General features: G+C 40.5%; 1 protein-coding gene across 5 annotated transcripts in view; it reads right to left on the bottom strand.

Moving 5' to 3' along the window:
• The window catches only part of LOC137095013 (TOM1-like protein 2), a 49,693-nt gene that overhangs the window by 17,211 nt on the left and 14,313 nt on the right, over positions 1-18,169 (bottom strand). For all 5 annotated transcript variants that reach the window (XM_067461163.1, XM_067461161.1, XM_067461160.1 and 2 more), the window contains exons 4-12: positions 17,514-17,663; positions 16,017-16,151; positions 13,288-13,443; positions 13,050-13,166; positions 11,009-11,142; positions 10,282-10,330; positions 8,351-8,474; positions 5,727-5,847; positions 857-932 (exon numbers count right to left, since the gene is read on the bottom strand). In XM_067461163.1, coding sequence (XP_067317264.1) covers positions 857-932; positions 5,727-5,847; positions 8,351-8,474; positions 10,282-10,330; positions 11,009-11,142; positions 13,050-13,166; positions 13,288-13,443; positions 16,017-16,151; positions 17,514-17,663 — 1,062 coding nt within the window. The remainder of the gene's footprint in view (positions 1-856; positions 933-5,726; positions 5,848-8,350; positions 8,475-10,281; positions 10,331-11,008; positions 11,143-13,049; positions 13,167-13,287; positions 13,444-16,016; positions 16,152-17,513; positions 17,664-18,169) is intronic.

Below are 18,169 nucleotides of genomic sequence, written 5' to 3' on the forward strand. Positions count from 1 at the left end.
TGGCCCCATTGCAAAGCCACATCTCTTTTCTAGCAGGGATACAGAAAAGCTTGTCTTTGCTTGGAGGCAAAGAGCAAAACTTATGTTCATCCAATGGAAGCAATGCACTTGCTCTCCAGCTTCTATTGCCTTCATTGGAAATTGGACTGCAACTCCCAACTGGTCATGCTGGTCTGGGGTATGCTAAGAATGGTAATCCCCCAAACCCTGGCCCTTGTCTCCGAGTGGTTTCTCTCCTTTTCTCATGCTCTGCTTCTCTTAATGCCAGATACGTTCAGACCCATAACTTCCTTAGGAAGTCCACAAAGACTATCCCATGGCTCCCTTGCACCCCCAGGAGGACACAATGCAGAATGGAAGGAAGGACTCCATATTACTTCTGCTATCAGAAAGTAAACATGGCTGGAACTGCAGGTGAGGAGTGTATTTTTTGATCTAAAAAAAGGTCCTTCTATATATTCAGTGAATAAGACCAAGAGGGATCTTTGTGTCTCAAATCCAGCCCAGGCTCCAGGTCTAAAAATCCCACCTTCAACCAAAAGAGAGAAAGGGTCCTAGGGGGAAATACCTGCTTTTCAAGAAAGATTGCCCCCTGCCTGACTCGGTGCAAGAAAGTGATATAATACAGAAATTTCCCCACTAAATGCCTTCCCGTTCATTCTGGAAGTCACCACTGAGGAGTAGATCCTGAAACCATTTTTAAGAAATATTCAGTGCCACCTTTTGCAAGGCCTTCCCAACCTTCAGGAATTCAAAGCTGTAGAATAGTATGTAAGAGAGCCTATCGGTGCCGCCAGGAAGGCCAGAGACTGGATTTCCTCCATTCAAAATGAAAGAGAGTAGAGAAGCGACCTACCCCTGCCGTAGTCTGTTTCCGGACATCCAGGGCAGACGCCAACCCTTTGACGGCCTTGGGGTCTTCGTAGGTCACCCTGAAACAAAAAGAAAATGAGGATGGTTAAGATTCAACAGCAGGGGTCACCAAACTAAGGCCCAGGGGGCCGGATGTGGCCCTCCAAGGTCATTTACCCGGCCCTCGCTCAGGGTCAACCTAAGTCTGTAACGACTTGAAAGCACAAAACAACAACAACAACAATCCTATCTCATCAGCCAAAAGTAGGCCCACACTCCCCTTTGAAATACTAACACATTTATATTTGTTAAAATTGTTCTTCATTTTAATTATTGTATTGTTTTAAAGTGTTTTTGGAATACTAATAAGATATGTGCAGTGTGCATAGGAATTCATTCATTTTTTTTCAAATTACTGTATATACTCGAGTATAAACCTAGTTTTTCAGCCCTTTTTTTAGGCTGAAAAAGCTCCCCTCGGCTTATACTCGAGTCAAGGTTATTTATTATTTTACTCTATTATTATTATTATTATTATTATTATTATTATTATTATTACATTTATAGGTTAGCTTTATTTTTATTATTACAACATTTATTTTACTCTATTATTATTTGGATATGTAAACACATGTACATTGAAGAAGGTTAGAATAATGGTTTAGACAGAGTTGGAAAGTCTTATCTTACAGTTTTATGTAAATATTAATAAACAGTCAACCTACTGATGCCTCAATTAATGTAATTTTATTAGTTTTTATTTTTATTTTGAAACTGACCCATAGCTGCTGCATTTCCCATCCTCGGCTTATACTCGAGTCAATAAGTTTTCCCAGTTTTTTGTGGTAAAATCAGGTGCCTCAGCTTATATTCGGGTCGGCTTATACTCGAGTATATATGGGTATAATCCAGCCCTCCAACAGTTTAAGGGACTGTGACCTGGCCCTCTGTTTAAAAAGTTTGAGGACCCCTGTTCAACAGCAGGGGTCACAGGAGAAGCCAGAAGTCCTTTAATGTTATGTGCATCAATTCAGTAGCCTACTACACTATGGAACAACATTTGACAAAAAAAAATATGTTCCTGGTTTGAAAGTGTTATTGCTGTTTAATTGTGTAGTACTCTTGAGGATACCTGCCATAGATGCAGGCAAAACGTCAGGAGAAAATGCTTCTGGAACATGGTCATACATCCCGGAAAACTCACAACAACCCTGTGCCATACTTACTTTGAAAATAGTTGTTCTACTTCAGAAACTGTTAGAAATATTAAATATTAACTACTGTATATACTCAAGTATAAGCCTAGTTTTTCAGCCCCTTTTTAGGCTGAAAAAATTCCCCTCGGCTTATACTCGAGTCAAGCTTATTTATTATTTTACTCTGCTATTAGTATTATTTTTATTACATTTATTATTTTACTCTATTATTGTTATTACATTGCTTTATTATTATTACTACTATTATTAATTTTCCATTATTTATTATTTTTATTACATGTTATTACATGTTATTATTTTATTCCATCATTATTTTATCGATTTTATTCTATATTATTTTATTCTATCATTATGTTACTTTATCATTACTCTATTATTACTTTTATTACATTTATTATTTTACTCTATTATTATTACATTTACTGTATTATTACTTTTAATACATTTCTTATTTTATTCTATTGTTGTTATTACATTACTTTATTATTACTACTATTATTATTAAAATTCCATTATTTACTCTATTATTTTTTTACATGTTATTACATTTATTATTTTATTCTATCATTATAAGTAATATGGAGCCCCCGGTGGCGCAGTGGGTTAAAGCACTGAGCTGCTGAGCTTGTTGATCAAAAGGTCACAGGTTCGATTCCGGGGAGCGACGTGAGCTTCCGCTGTCAGCCCTAGCTTCTGCCAACCTAGCAGTTCGAAAACATGCAAATGTGAGTAGATCAATAGGTACCACTCTGGTGGGAAGGTAACGGTGCTCTATGCAGTCATGCTGGCCACATGACCTTGGAGGTGTCTTTGGACAACGCTGGCTCTTCGGCTTAGAAATGGAGATGAGCACCACACCCAGAGTCAGACATGACTGGACTTAATGTCAGGGGACTACCTTTACCTTTTATAGGTAATAGGTAAGCACATTTACATTGAAGGAGGTTAGAATAATGGTTGAATAAAAGTTGGGCAGTCTTATCTTAAATTACAGTTTAAATACTCAAAAACATTTAACCTCTTGATGATTACCAGTAGCAGCTACATTTCTCACCCTCAGCTTATACTCGAGCAAATAAATTTTTCCAGTTTTTTGGGGTAAAATTAGGTGCCACGGCTTATATTCGGGTCGGTTTATACTCGAGTATATACGGTAAATATTTTTAATTACAAAAATGTGAGTCACTGAAAGGGTTAAACATCCCACATATCAGATATTTACATTATGACTACAATATGGAGCCCCTGGTGGTGGAGTGGATTAAACCCTTGTGCCGGCAGGACTGAAGACCGACAGGTCGCAGGTTCGAATCCGGGGAGAGTGCGGATGAGCTCCCTCTATCAGCTCCAGCTCCTCATGCGGGGACATAAGAGAAGCCTCCCACAAGGATGATAAAAACATCAAATAATCCGGGCGTCCCCTGGGCAATGTCCTTGCAGACGGCCAATTTTCTCACACCAGAAGCGACTTGCAGTTTCTCAGGTCGCTCCTCACACGACAAAAAAAAAAAAATGACTACAGTAGCAAAATTACAGTTAAGAAGTAACAATGAAAATAATGTTATGGTTGGGTGTCACCACAACATGAGGAACTGTATTAAGGGGTCGCGGCATTAGGAAGGTTGAGAAATACTGACATAGAAGGATGGATTCAGCCCAAAGGCCTTGAGTTTGACACAGGTGTGCTGGGAAATTTGCAAACATCTCCTAGCTAGGAGAGACTTCTAAAACATCACTTTACAGGGATTGCTTTAAGGAGGAATGAGGGTTCAGATGCTGAGGATGATTAATCAGACCCATGAGTCTTCTTGCAGACAGGAAGACTATCCTCTCCTCTTCCTCTTTACTAAACAAGGAAAATCTGTTCAGCATCAGGTCTAATTGCCTGCTCTGTCACTGACTGGAGACAGCAATGGAAAAAAGAAGGCAGAGGATAGTTTCCAAAAAGTTGCAGAACTGCCATTCCCAGCAAAGCTAATGGTGGAGAATGCTGGGAGTTGGACTTCAACAGCATTCTGGGTCAAACCAGACATCAGCAAGAGATCAACCAGCTGTCCTGGCAAGTGAAGGACTTGAAGGCCACGGAGCATCTGGTACCCCAAAGCGAGCTCCTTTGAAACAGAGCCACGGTGGTCCATGCTCTCATTACATCTAGGGTAGACTACTGCAACACACTCTACGCGGAGCTGCCTTTGAAGACTGCTCGGAAGCTACTCCACTTTGGGAAACAGTAACAAATGCAAGATACTCCACTGTGGCAGGAAAAACGAAATGCAAAGATACAGAATGGGGGGTGCCTGGCTCGAGAGCAGTACGTGTGAAAAAGATCTTGGAGTCCTCGTGGGGAGGAAGGTGAGCATGAGCCAACAATGTGATGTGGCGGCAAAAAAGCCAATGGGATTTTGGCCTGCATCAATAGGAGCATAGTGTCTAGATCTAGGGAAGTCATGCTACCCCTCTATTCTGCTTTGGTTAGACCACACCTGGAATATTGTGTCCAATTCTGGGCACCACAATTCAAGAGAGATATTGACAAGCTGGAATGTGTCCAGAGGAGAGCAACTAAAATGATAAAAGGTCTGGAGAACAAGCCCTATGAGGAGCGGCTTAGGGAACTGGGCATGTTTAGCCTGAAGAAGAGAAGGCTGAGAGGGGATATGATAGCCATGTATAAATATGTGAGGGGAAGCCACAGAGAGGAGGGAGCAAGCTTGTTTTCTGCTTCCCTGGAGACTAGGACGCGGAATAATGGCTTCAAACTACAAGAGAGGAGATTCCATCTGAACATGAGGAAGAACTTCCTGACTGTGAGAGCCGTTCAGCCGTGGAACTCTCTGCCCCGGAGTGTGGTGGAGGCTCCTTCTTTGGAAGCTTTTAAACAGAGGCTGGATGGCCATCTGTCAGGGGTGATTTGAATGCAATATTCCTGCTTCTTGGCAGGGGGTTGGACTGGATGGCCCATGAGGTCTCTTCCAACTCTTTGATTCTATGATTCTATGATTCTAAGCTTCAAATAGTCCAACGAGAGGCAGCCAGGTTAATAACTGGGGCGGCATACAGGAAGCATACAATTCTCATGTTACGCCAGCTCCACCGGCTGCCAGTTTGCTTCCGGGCACAATTCAAAGTGCGGCTTGGGCCTATAAAGACCTAAACAGCCCCGGCCCAAATTACCTGTCTGAACACATCTTCCTCTATGAACCATCGCGGAGATTAAGATCCTCCAGAGAGGCCCTGCTTTCCATCCCGCCACTGTCACAGGCACAATTGGTGGGGACGAGAGACAGAGCCTTCTCAGTGATTGCTCCCCAGCTATGGAACTCCCTTCCTGGTGAGATCAGGTTGGCCCCCTCCCTCCTGTCCTTTAGAAGGATGATAGAAACTTGGCTGTGGGACCAAACTTTCGGGACAAGGCAATAAAGGAACAATAGGAAAGATTACCAGGCCAATTAGATTTGACGTGGATGACTAGGAAGGTTTTAAATGGTGTACTGTAATATTTTGATAAATGTTTTTTAATGTTTATGTATGTATATGTGAATTTGTGTCCCAGCATTGAAGGTTTGCCGTGTATGTGCCCCGCCTTGAGTCCCCTTTGGAGTGAGAAGGGAAGAATATAAATATTTTCAATCAATCAATCAATCAATCAATACGTACGTCTTGCGCTGATCCGCTAAGGTGCCGCCACCCCTCGTCTGTGCAAACATGTCGAAGTCGTCACGGGGATTGGGCTGCGGGAGGGAGCTGAGTGTCCCGCTGACACTGTTTGCGCCCAAATCTGCAAAGACGCAGGAAAAGGGGAATAAGAACACGGTGGGAAAGGCATTCTCGGTCTGGAGGGGTCTCAGGCACCTTTGAGAACATGACAAAAGCCGTGGAGCCACCCACCAGTAAAAAACACATAGAATCAAGATGGAAATGGCACAAAGTAAGTGAAGCCCATTCACACTGCCTAGGGTTCAAATCCCCCTTTGGCCATGGAAAACCTATTGGGTATTCCTGGCCAAGTCAGGCTCTCTCTGCCTCAGAGGGAGGAAAAAGAAAGCTGCCTGTGAGAAATAAAGGCCAAGAAAAACCCATGATTGGTAAACTGGAAGCAATGATTTTAATCTCCTTTCTTTTCCTGATCTATTTGCTACTTGTGTTCTCTTCATCATCTGAGAGACAACCTCATCCTCTCTCATACTAACTTGTGAATTTTAATTCAATGTTGATTGCCATCCTCTTCTGATTTTTAGATTATTATTATTATTATTATTATTATTATTATTATTACTACTACTACTACCCTGTTTTTTAACTCTAAAAAAGGAGACTCAAAGCGGCATTTTCCTATGTTGCACCGTGTCATGTAAGGTCGACAAAAACTTTTAAACATTATTGTCATCATCATCATAATAATCATCATCATCATTATTATTACATTTATTATTTTACTCACTTTATTATTATTGGAAGGATACGTAAACACACTGACATCGAAGAAGTTTAGAATTATGTATTGATGTATTGATGTTATATTGATGTATTGATGTATTGTTATATTGATGTAGTTGCCTTGGTTACTGTTTTAAATGCTAATGTTGTGCACTTTGTATACTGACTTGGCTGTAAACTGCTTTGAGTCGCCTACAGGCTGAGAGAGAGCAGTATACAAATGAAGTAAATAAATAAATAATTATGATTTAATCAGAGTTGGACAGTCTATCTTAAATTACACTTTTTTTGTAAATATTCAAAAACATTTAATCTACTGATGCCTCAATCAATGTAATTGTATTGCTACCTATTTTTATTTTGAAATTTACCATTAGCTGCAGCATTTCCACACTCAGCTTATACTCGCGTCAATACATTTTCTCAGTTTTTTGTGGTAAAATTAGGTGCCTTGGCTTATATTCGGGTCAGCTTATACTCAAGTATATACGGTAGGTAGAATATTTAAAGAATGGTCCATAATAGCATGGAGTGATTAAAAATACATTGAGTTGTTGTAGGTTTTTCCGGGCTATATGGCCATGTTCTGGAGGCAATTTTTCTCCTGACGTTTCGCCTGCATCTATAGCAAGCATCCTCAGAGGTAGTGAGGATACTTGCCATAGATGCAGGCGAAACGTCAGGAGAAAAATTGCCTCCAGAACATGGCCATATAGCCCGGAAAAACCTACAATAGCCCAGTGATCCCGGCCATGAAAGCCTTCGAAAATACATTAAAAATACATTGTCAGAAAGAAGAGCAAGATTATGATATATATTGTACAACTAGCCGTCCCCTGCCACGCGTTGCTGTGGCCCAGTCTGGTGATCTAGAAAAATAAAGTAATGAGAAAGTGTTGGTTTCTAATATATGTATTTTCTCTATGCTTGTGGGTAAACAGTTCATGGGGTTCAGAATACTCTCTGTTTGTAGGTGAACTGTAAATCCCAGTAACTACAACTCCCAAATGTCAAGGTCTATTTCCCCAAAACTCCATCTGTATTCCTAGTTGGGCATATGGAATATTCGTGCCAAGTTTGGTCCAAATCCATCATTGTACTACAACTCCCAAGCTCAAGGTCAATGCCCACCAAGACCTTTCTAGTGTTTTCTGTTGGTCATGAGAGTCCTGTGTGCCATGTTTAGTTCAATTCCATCATTGGTGGAGTTCAGAATGCTCTTTGATTATAGGTGAACTATAAATCCCAGCAACTACAACTCCCAAATGACAAAATCAATTTTTTTGAGTGATGATCACTCCTTGGGCTAGTAGGTGACTTGTGTCCAAATTTGGTGTCAATTCACCCAGTTGTTTTTGAGTTCTGTTAATCCCACAAACAAACATTACATTTTTATTTATATAGATTAGGTTACTTTTGAAGATTTGATGTAAATGTTACATACACACACACACACACATACACACATATTGCTTGTTAAGAGCTTTTATAGAACAAAATATTGTAAAATTATCTCGGTGTAAGGTTGGGAAGTTTTCTTTCAAATATGATACATATGTTTTACAATTATTAGAAAGTGTAAATTTTCTACTTTTAATTGGTGGCTTTATATACCAATAGTTAGGTGTATATCTTTACTTATGTTGTAATGCGTACACCTTGGAAATTATAATTTAAATATGGAAGAAAAGAAACCAACTGGCAGCCAGTGGAGCTGATGCAATAAAGGGTTATCCACTCCCCATTCAGAAAAAAGAGCCCCAAGAACCTGTCCTGTGGACCCACTTTGTGCCATCCCCATTTGCAAAACACCTGCTGGTCTAAAGTACACGATGGTCACTCACCGATTCCAGCCAGTTGGGAAGAAAGCGTGGCAGTAGGAGCTGTGTTCCCAACCATGGGGCTGACTACTGCTGGAGAGCCGGGCCCCAGGTCTATCAAGTTGTCTTCGGTCACCTCGCTGAGAACCTATTGGGTCATTCGTGACAACAGAAAGTGGTCACACACAAGGCAGAGAAGTTTGGCACAAGATCTGGAAGCCAAACTGGTCCCTTTCTTTTGTTATACGTAATTTGTGTTGCAGTTTCTGGAGCAGCAGAAAACATGGTCCAAATAGGTATTTGCCACGTCACCTCTTGGTCTTCTCTCCGCCCATCTCAACATACCCAACTCCCCAAACCGTCCCTCATAAGGATTGCTTTCCAGACCTCTGAGCAGCAACCAAGATATAATAATAATAATAATAATAATAATAATAATAATAATAACAGCTTTATTTATACCCCACCACCATCTTCCCAAGTGACGAGGAGCAGCTTACATGAGGCCAAGCCCGACAGTACATCAATAAAAAAAAGCAATAAACAAAAACAATAAATACAATACAATTAATATAAATCACATATAAACAATAATCAATAAACAATAACACACAAGAATTTAGAAACCTATGGCCGGGCCAAATGTAATAGTTTAAAAATTAAAAAATAAATGCTGGGCATGAACAAGGTAGGATATAACTGGTATAGGGTTTTCAAAGAGAGATGAGGGAACACAGCCAATCCGAAACCAGTAGTAAAGTGCATTCTGAGGGCATATTGCTGAGAATTTTCCTTATTCTGGGAAGGCACACTGGAACAGCCACGTTTTCAGGCTCCTCCTAAAGGTTGCCAGAGTTGGGGCTTGACTGATGTCCTTGGGAAGTAAGTTCCAGAGTCGGGGGGGGGGCACCACCGAGAAGGCCTTCTCCCTTATCCCCATCAATCGTGCATGCGAAGCAGATGGGAGCACAAGCAGGGCCTCTCCAGATGATCAAAGAGATCGTGTGGGTTCATACACAGAAATGCAGTCATGCAGGTAGGCGGGTCCCAAACCGTATCACTATCAGGAGTGAAATGCTGCATTCTCTTTACTGATGTACATTTGAATGGCCTTTAGTCAGTTTTAGTATTATGGTACTATAAGAAGTTGCATTCTATGAGGTCTGATCTTGGGCTCAATACTGGCATCTATGGCTTTCCAGGGTTTTGTGTTGTACTTTTTACTTTCCTGAAATAGCAAGGATGGTGGAAATGTTACTCTATCCAGTGGCTGTGAGTTCCACAGTTTTGCCAGAAACTGGCAAGACATTACTACTACTATTACTACTATTAATAACAATAATAATAATAATAACAACACTTTATATTCCGCCCTTCTCACCCCGAAGGGAGGATCACAGTACATATACACAGCAAACATTCAGTGCTGCTTTTGTATACACAATACACAGACAGACAGAACAGATGGGGGTGGTTTGTTTCGACTCAGTGTCCAGCTGTTTTTGGTACCATGGAAGGCTGGGCTTGAGTCCAGGGGGTGCTGCTGCTCTATCCTCTATGACAAAGAGCCATCAGGACTTCTTCCTTCCTTTTGTTTGCCCAGCATTTTCTGATCTTCTTTCTTTATAGTGTCGTAAAACACCTCCCCTGCTTTTTAGCGGTACCTAATTTCTCTAATCACAGCTAAAGCTGTTTTCGAATTGGTTAGGTAAACAATGAGCTAGGCTAACAGTTGGCAGCTCACGCCAAACCAGAGCTTCGAACTTGCAACATTTTGGTTGATAGATCTTATAATTGCTGATGATTTACCAGCTGTGCTAAACCTCCAGCCTACTATTATTATTATTATTATTATTATCATTATTATTTTATTTCTGGTGTCCCAAGGTGGGTCACGACATAGCAAAAAACACATCATCAACAAAAAATACACATATGAAAACGTATTTTCTTACCCCGTTGCTAGCATTCTGCGCAGACCGCCCCAACCGATACCGTTCAAACCTAGGAGCAAACAGAGGAGTCTTCATGCACTCAGCAAGAAAGGTGGAAGGTGAAAGAAGGCAATTCAAAATCATATAAAGACCAACTATGGCCGTCAGGTGCCTTTCAGCACAGCTAGAAACTGTACTCTCTACTCTAATGCACTCTGGGTTCTTTTTATGAAAGAAAATGCAGGATACAAATAATAATAATAATAATAATAATAACCCAAAACCTCCAAGTCCTTATCATGAAAGCTGTCAGAAGTAGAAAGGAACATATTTAGCCAGGCCTTGATAATGATCGCTGCTTCATCTTAAGCAATCCCTGGCTTGGTAGTTTGGTGAGCCTTGTAGTCCAAGGTGGGTCCTCACTATGGCCTCACCCCCCCCCCCCCCCCTGAAAATCCCAGGATTCAAAAAGGTGAAACTGTGTCAATTCACTTCTGGAGCAGAACCACATCGGAATGACACAATGCCTGGTTCTAAGCAGTTAAAGAGACAGGTAATAAAGTTGTTATTATTATTATTATTATTATTATTATTATTAAAATATGGATTGTTATTATTACTGTTGTTGATGTTGTTGTTAAAACATGTATTGATACATTTAAGTAGCCAGGTTTGGTAGGGAAATGAAGGCAACAGACATATGATCGGAGTCCGAGGAAATGTGCACTTGCAGAGAAGGCTGGCATACCTCTCATATCGAAGGAAGACATTGTTCAAGTCATCGTTTACATGGAGTAGCTCTTCTGTGACTTCCTCATTGGACACGCGGGAGATCAGTTCCACAATCCGCTGCTGCATGGCTCGGCAAGTCCGGTTCAGCTCCTGGGGAGAATGCAAAGAACAGAGCTCAGTGGAAAACAGACTTTTTGAGAGGGATCTAGGACCCCCAGCTGAACATGAGTCAACAGTGTGATACGGCAGCTAAAAAGGCAAATGAAACAGGATATGGATGAGTGGCACTGTTGTAGTCCAAGTCTGGGAATCACCTCTGTACTTAACACACACTCCAGTCCAAGATAAAAGAGCAAAGCAGTTTACTGAAGTAAAGCATTGCGGTTGTGCAATGGGTTAAACCTTTGTGCTGGCAAGACTGCTGACCGACAGGTCAGCCGTTCAAATCCAGGGAGAGCGGGTTGAGCTCCCTCTGTCAGCTCCAGCTCCCCATGCAGGGACATGAGAGAAGCCTCCCACAAGGATGGTAAAGCATCAAACATCTGGGTGTCCCCTGGGCAATGTTCTTGCAGAAAGCCAATTCTTTCACACCAGAAGCGACTTGCAGTTTCTCAAGTCTCTCCTGACACAGAAAAAAAGTATAAAAAACTGAAGTCCAAGTATCAGGAATAATCCACAGAAATCATAGTACACAAGTAGCATCAAAAACCAAGAACAGAAAAGGAGAATAAATCCAAAACATGGGATTCAGGAACAGTCCTCAAAACTTGGAATCATGAGACATGAACAAAAGGAAACGTGGAACATGAAACTAGAAATCCCTTGACTTTACTCTATACTCAAACATCAATGTTGCCTGGACTGACAGACTCATCTGCTGGGCTAGTTAATATAGAGAGAAAATCATGCCTTCGCCCCTGGGAAACTAATAAGGATTTCTTGGCTAATAGCATTTTGACCTTCGTAAACTCTCCTGAGTAGCTCTATGTGTATGGAACGTAAATCTCCTATCTAACTGCTCATTAGCCTGTCCACCTGGACTTTCGTTTTCATCCTCTGAACTCCGATTTATGTCTGACCTTGCTTCCCTAGTGAACTACCTTTCAGGAATGTGGCCTTCACACACAGACCCTCATTTTCAGGGCTTAAAATCTCTTGCTGGCTCTTCTACTGAACTGCACACCCAGAATCTCCAGTGTCATCAGAATGACTAGTAGGCCCAGAATCCCCAGAGAGACCTGGTGTAGGCATAATCAAAGGCTGAACTACAGCAGACACCTGGCTTGAAATGAAAAGGATCCAGGTGCCTTAGTAAGACCCTAACCTGAGGGGTGAGAAAAGTGGTATATAAATATTGTAAATAAATAAAATAAATAAACTAAACATGAGACAACAGTGTGATGCAGCAGATCAAAAAGGGAATTAGAGTCAATAATATCACAAGCAATCGTTTAAAAACATCACATTCCGTAATACACTAACACATTAAAATACCAAAAATCCAATCATATAATTACAATGGCCAAGTCATCACAATAAAATTGTTGTTCATCACCATCCATCCATATAGCCATGAGTTATTGACTCACTCGTCAAATGCCAGTTTCCAGAGCCAGGTTTTCACCTGTTTTCTAAAAGTCAGGAGAGAAGGAGCAGTTCTAATCTCCAGTGGGAGGGAGTTCCAGAGCCGATGGGTCACCCCCGAGAAGGCCCTGTCCCTCGTCCCCACCAGAGCTCCTTGAACAGGGGGGTTGACCGCTCCCTGTAAATTGCTCCGGTTATTAATCTGGCTGCCGACCGTTGGACAAATTGTAATTTCCGAGCCGTCTTTAAGGGTAGCCCTACGTAGAGTGCATTGCAGTAATCCAGTAAGAAGCTGGGGACGTTCAGTTTGGAGAAGAGAAAGTTAAGAGGGGACACTGCAAATCCCAGGATTCCATAACATTGAGCCACGGCAGTTAAAGTGCATTACATGGTTGTAAAATAATACAAAGATGGAAAACGCATTCAAGGCCGAAAGAGAAGGAAAGAAGATGGAGGACAACATTCCAACTGACCTGCAGCAGTTCAAGGTCCGACGAGTCCTCCTGCCCGGGGACCATTTCTGTGAGCATCTCCGACATGACTTTCGCGTTCCCACGCACCACGTCCAGCTCGCTGCGGAGCCGTGCGATCTCCAGCAGAAGCAGGAAAAGAGGAGAGAAAAGTGTTTGTGTTGAACTCTAGCGCCACGCGTGGGCTTTCCCTCCCAGCTACGAGGGGAAGAGGCCTCGTCCTGCCCCTCTGGCAAGGTACCTGCTCTGTGTTTGCAGTGATTGGGCTGGCGATGTTCAAAGCCGGAGCCTGTGGCGCCGAGAAAGCGGTCGGGGAGGGAGAGAAGGAACCGGAGCCCACCCTCTGATGGGATTGGGACCGGTTCATGTTGGTGGCTGGGTCAACCTCGGGAACGCTCTAGGAGGGGAAAAGGACACAAATGAAGAACAAATTATGAGGCAGAGCACTCTGGGGACGCCCATCAGAAAAAGAGATGGACATTTGACATAGTTACTATTCCTTTTGGACAGCCACACACTGGAAGCACAAGTTGACTAAACCATGCAAAATACAGGAACGCACTAGATAGGGATGTCCTCTTTCACCGTCCAATTTAAATAGGGATAGAGGTATTAAACAGAACCTATAGAATCTACCATATATACACGAGTATAAATCAAGTTTTCAGTCATTTTTTGAGGATGAGAAAAGCCCTTCTCTGCTTATACTCGAGTCAAGGTTATTTATTATTTTACTCTGTTATTATTATTACTTTTATTTTTTTACTCTATTTATTATTAATATTATTACATTAACATTATTTTATTTGATTATATTTATTACATTTATTATTTTACTCTACATATTCTAGTTAATAATAACTAGGAAAATAATTATTTTCCTTTATTTATTCTTGATATTATTACATTGATTATAGTACTCTATTATTATTATTACATTTATTATTTTACTCTATTTTTATAATTATATTTATTATTTTATTTCATTATGACTGTTATTTTTACATTTGTTATTTTACTCTTATTATTATTATTACATTTATTATTTTACCCTATTTTATTACTTCAGATGTTATTTTACTATTATAATTGTTATTATTACATTTATTATTTTACTCCATTATTACTATTATTACATTTCCATTATTTTACTCTATTATTATTATTATTACATTTCCATTATTTTACTCTCATTATTATTATTATTACATTTATTATTTTACCCTATTTTATTATTACATTCGTAATTTTGCTCTAATATTATTGTATTATTACATTTCAGTTATTTACTCTATTTTTATAATTATATTTATTATTTTATTTCATTATTCCTGTTGTTATTACATTTCCATTATTTTACTCTATCATTGTTATTATTACATTTGTTATTTTACTCTTATTATTATTATTACATTTATTATTTTACCCTATTTTATTACATTTGTTATTTTACTATTATAATTGCTATAATTACATTTATTATTTTACTCCATTATTACTGTTATTATTACATTTCCATTATTTTACTCTCATTATTATTATTATTATTACATTTATTATTTTACCCTATTTTATTACTACATTTGTTATTTTGCTCTAATATTATTGTATTATTACATTTCCGTTATTTACTCTGTTATTATTTTTATTACATTTATTATTTTCTTTTCTTTACTATTATTGGAAGGATATGTAAGTACATTTACATTGAAGAAAGTTAGAATTATGGTTTAATCAGAGTTAGACAGTCTTATCTTAAATTACAGTTGTATGTAAATATTCAAAACATTAAACCTACTGATGCCTCAATTAATGTAATTTTATTGGTATCTATTTTTATATTGAAATGTGTCCATAGTTGCTGCATTTCCCACCCTCAGTTTATACTCGAGTCAACATGTTTTCCCCATTATTTGTGATAAAATTAGGTGCCTCGGCTTATATGCAGGCCAGCTTATACTCGAGTATATACGGCACCTCTAAAGAGACAAAGTTATAAAGTAAACGCATTTTCTGATGACTTGGTTCTCAACCTTCCTAATGCCGCAACCCCTTAGTACAGGTCCTCATGTTGTGGAGACCCCCAACCATAACGTTATTTTCGTTGCTACTTCATAACTGTAATTTTGCTACTGTTAAGAGTCATAATGTAAATATGCAGGGCGTATTTTCATTCACTGGACCAAATTTAGCACAAATACCTGATACACCCAAAATTTGAATACTGGTGGAATTGGGGGTGATCAATTTTGTCATTTGGTAACGCTGAAGTTGCTGGGATTTATAGTTCACCTTAAATCAAAGAGCCTTCTGAACTCCATCAATGATGGAATTGAATCAAACATGGCACACAGAATTCCCATGACCAAGAGAAAATACTGGGAAGGTCTGATGGACATTGACCTTGAGTTTTTGGAGTTGTAGTTCACCTACATCCAGAGAACACTGTGGACTCAAGCAATGGTGGATCTGGATCAAACTTGGCACAAATACTCAATATTCCCAAATGTGAACACTGGTAGAGTTTGGAGAAAATAGACCTTGCCATTTGGGAGTTGTAGTTATTGGGATTTATAGTTCACCCACAATGAAATAGCATTCTGAACCCCACCAACGATAGAATTGGGCCAAACTTTCCACACAGAACCCCCATGACCAACAGAAAATACTGTTTTCTAATGGTCTTTGGCGACCCCTCTGACACCCCCTCGCGACCTCCACAGGGGTCCCGACCCCCAGGTTGAGAAACACTGGTTTAGGAGAACTCCACATGGAGAACTATCAGGCTTTACATTTCACAAGGGTAAGACTGCAGTTCCAACCAAGAATATGACCAAAGAGAAACAAAAAAACTTTGAGGGTTAATAGGATGTTCATAAAGTTAAACATCCCATTCAAAAAATCCAATTTATCCAACGATAGTGATAGTGAGATGTGGATTTTTAAACTTTCAAAGGATGAGGTCCTTACTCTCTGCGGTGTGTGGATGGGAGACAAAGCGTCGAGATCTGCCATGGGAAACTCCACTCCTTTCCTTTTGAGCTCTTCGTAGATGTGAACGACTCCAGTCAAGTCGGGGCTGCTCCTGAACGCGTCGGCCCAAGCCTGGCACACAGAAACAAAACAGGGGTTTCACAACTAAGCTTTCCTCCCACACGATGGCCATTATGCATAGTGCTGAGATGTTTCATTTAGCAGTGGAGGTTGGATCCTGCACCACTGTTCATATCAGGCATGGGCAAACTTTGGCCTTCCAGGTGTTTTGGGCTTCAACTCCCACAATTCCTAACAGCCGCATAGGCTGTTAGGAATTGTGGGAGTTGTAGTCCAAAACACCTGGAGGGCCAAAGTTTGCCCATGCCTGCTCTATCCACTTGTATTATACCCATGTTCTTGTTATATCATCATCTCTATAAATAAAAATGTAATGTTCGCTTTTGGGATTAACAGAACTCAAAAACCACTGGACGAATTGACACCAAATTTGGACACAAGACGCTTAACCCAATGTATGTCCTTCACTAAAAAAAAAAAAGATTTTGTCATTTGGGAGTTGTAGTTGCTGGGATTTATAGTACACCTACAATCAAAGAGCACTCTGAACCCCACCAATAATAGAACTGAACCAAATTTGGCACACAGGACTCCCATGACCAACAGAAAACACAAGGGTTTGGTGGGCATTGACCTTGAGTTTGGGAGCTGTAGTTCACCTACATCCAGAGAGCATTGTGGACTCAAACAATGAAGGATCTAGACCAAACTTGGCACGAATACTCCATGTATTCACAGATGGAGTTGGGGGGGGGGGGGGGAGATAGATCTTGACATTTGGGAGTTGTAGTTACTAGGATTTATAGTTCACCTACAATCAAAGAGCGTTCTGAACCCCACCAATGACAGAACTGGGGCAAACTTCCCACACAGAACCCCCATGACCAACATAAAATACTCAAGGCCATGCAGTCCAACTCCCTTCACCAGGACAACAAAACGTAATAAAGCCCTCCCAACAAAGAGCCAACCAGCCATTAATATGATTCACACACAGCGAGATATAGTATCATAGATTTGAAAGGGACACCTAAAGAAGGACAATGATATGTTGCATGTTCCAGAGTAGGCAAACCAGACAATCTGCCCATCAACACTGACAAAGAAACAACAAGAAATACTGTTTACCCACAAGCATAAAAAATAACATATATTAGAAACCAACACTTTGTCATTCCTTTATTTTCCAGATCACCAGACTGGGTCACAGCAACGCCTGGCAGTGGATGGCTAGTAATAATAATAATAATGTGATTATAATACAGGTAGATACTCAACCGTTGGCCATTCTAACAGCAGGGCATTAATCAGATTGAAAGCTCACATAACTTGGGCAGTCTGGGTAGAACAGACCTCAAAAAGCATCCTTCTCTTGGAAAAGACATAATTAAAAATAAGAATGGTTCCGCAGACCTGAATGAGCGCGAGCACTTTGTCCTGGACGATGGTCGGAGGGTTGTTCTTGGGGGAGATGATTTTGACAAGGACGCCATCGATAAAGTCACGGCTGGCGACGAGGACGTGGAAGCGGTGGCCGCAGTTCTTCACGCAGGTCTCCAGGACCTGGGCAAGGGAAGAACTGTGTCACAAATGGCAGGCACAGATACAAATACAAGTCTCTTGGGGGCAATATTCTGTATCGCATAGTGAAGGAGTCAGCCCTCCTTTAAGTCACCTATCAAAGAATCATAGCACCTCAAAAATCCTATACGCCAACCCTATTCTACCATGTAGGCATACAGTATAATTCTGAATTTCCCCTCCCTAGTATGTTGATCGGAACATATGTTTATTTTTCTGATTTTTGTGATGCACAGCATCACAAAGTTAGAAGGGATCCCAAAAGTTATCCAGTTCAACCCTATCCTGCCTAAGTCTCTATAATATGTTGATCAGACCGGATTGCTGTGAGTTTTCTGGGCTATCTGGCCATATTCCAGAAGCATTCTCTCCTGACATTTCACACACATCTATGGTAGGCATCCTCAGAGGTTGTGCGGTCTGTTGGAAACTAGGAAAATAGGGTTTATATATCTGTGGAATGTCCAGAGTGGGAGAAAGAACCCTTT

Source organism: Anolis sagrei, chromosome X, assembly GCF_037176765.1.
Source record: "Anolis sagrei isolate rAnoSag1 chromosome X, rAnoSag1.mat, whole genome shotgun sequence".
In the NCBI taxonomy this organism is placed as follows: domain Eukaryota; kingdom Metazoa; phylum Chordata; class Lepidosauria; order Squamata; family Dactyloidae; genus Anolis; species Anolis sagrei.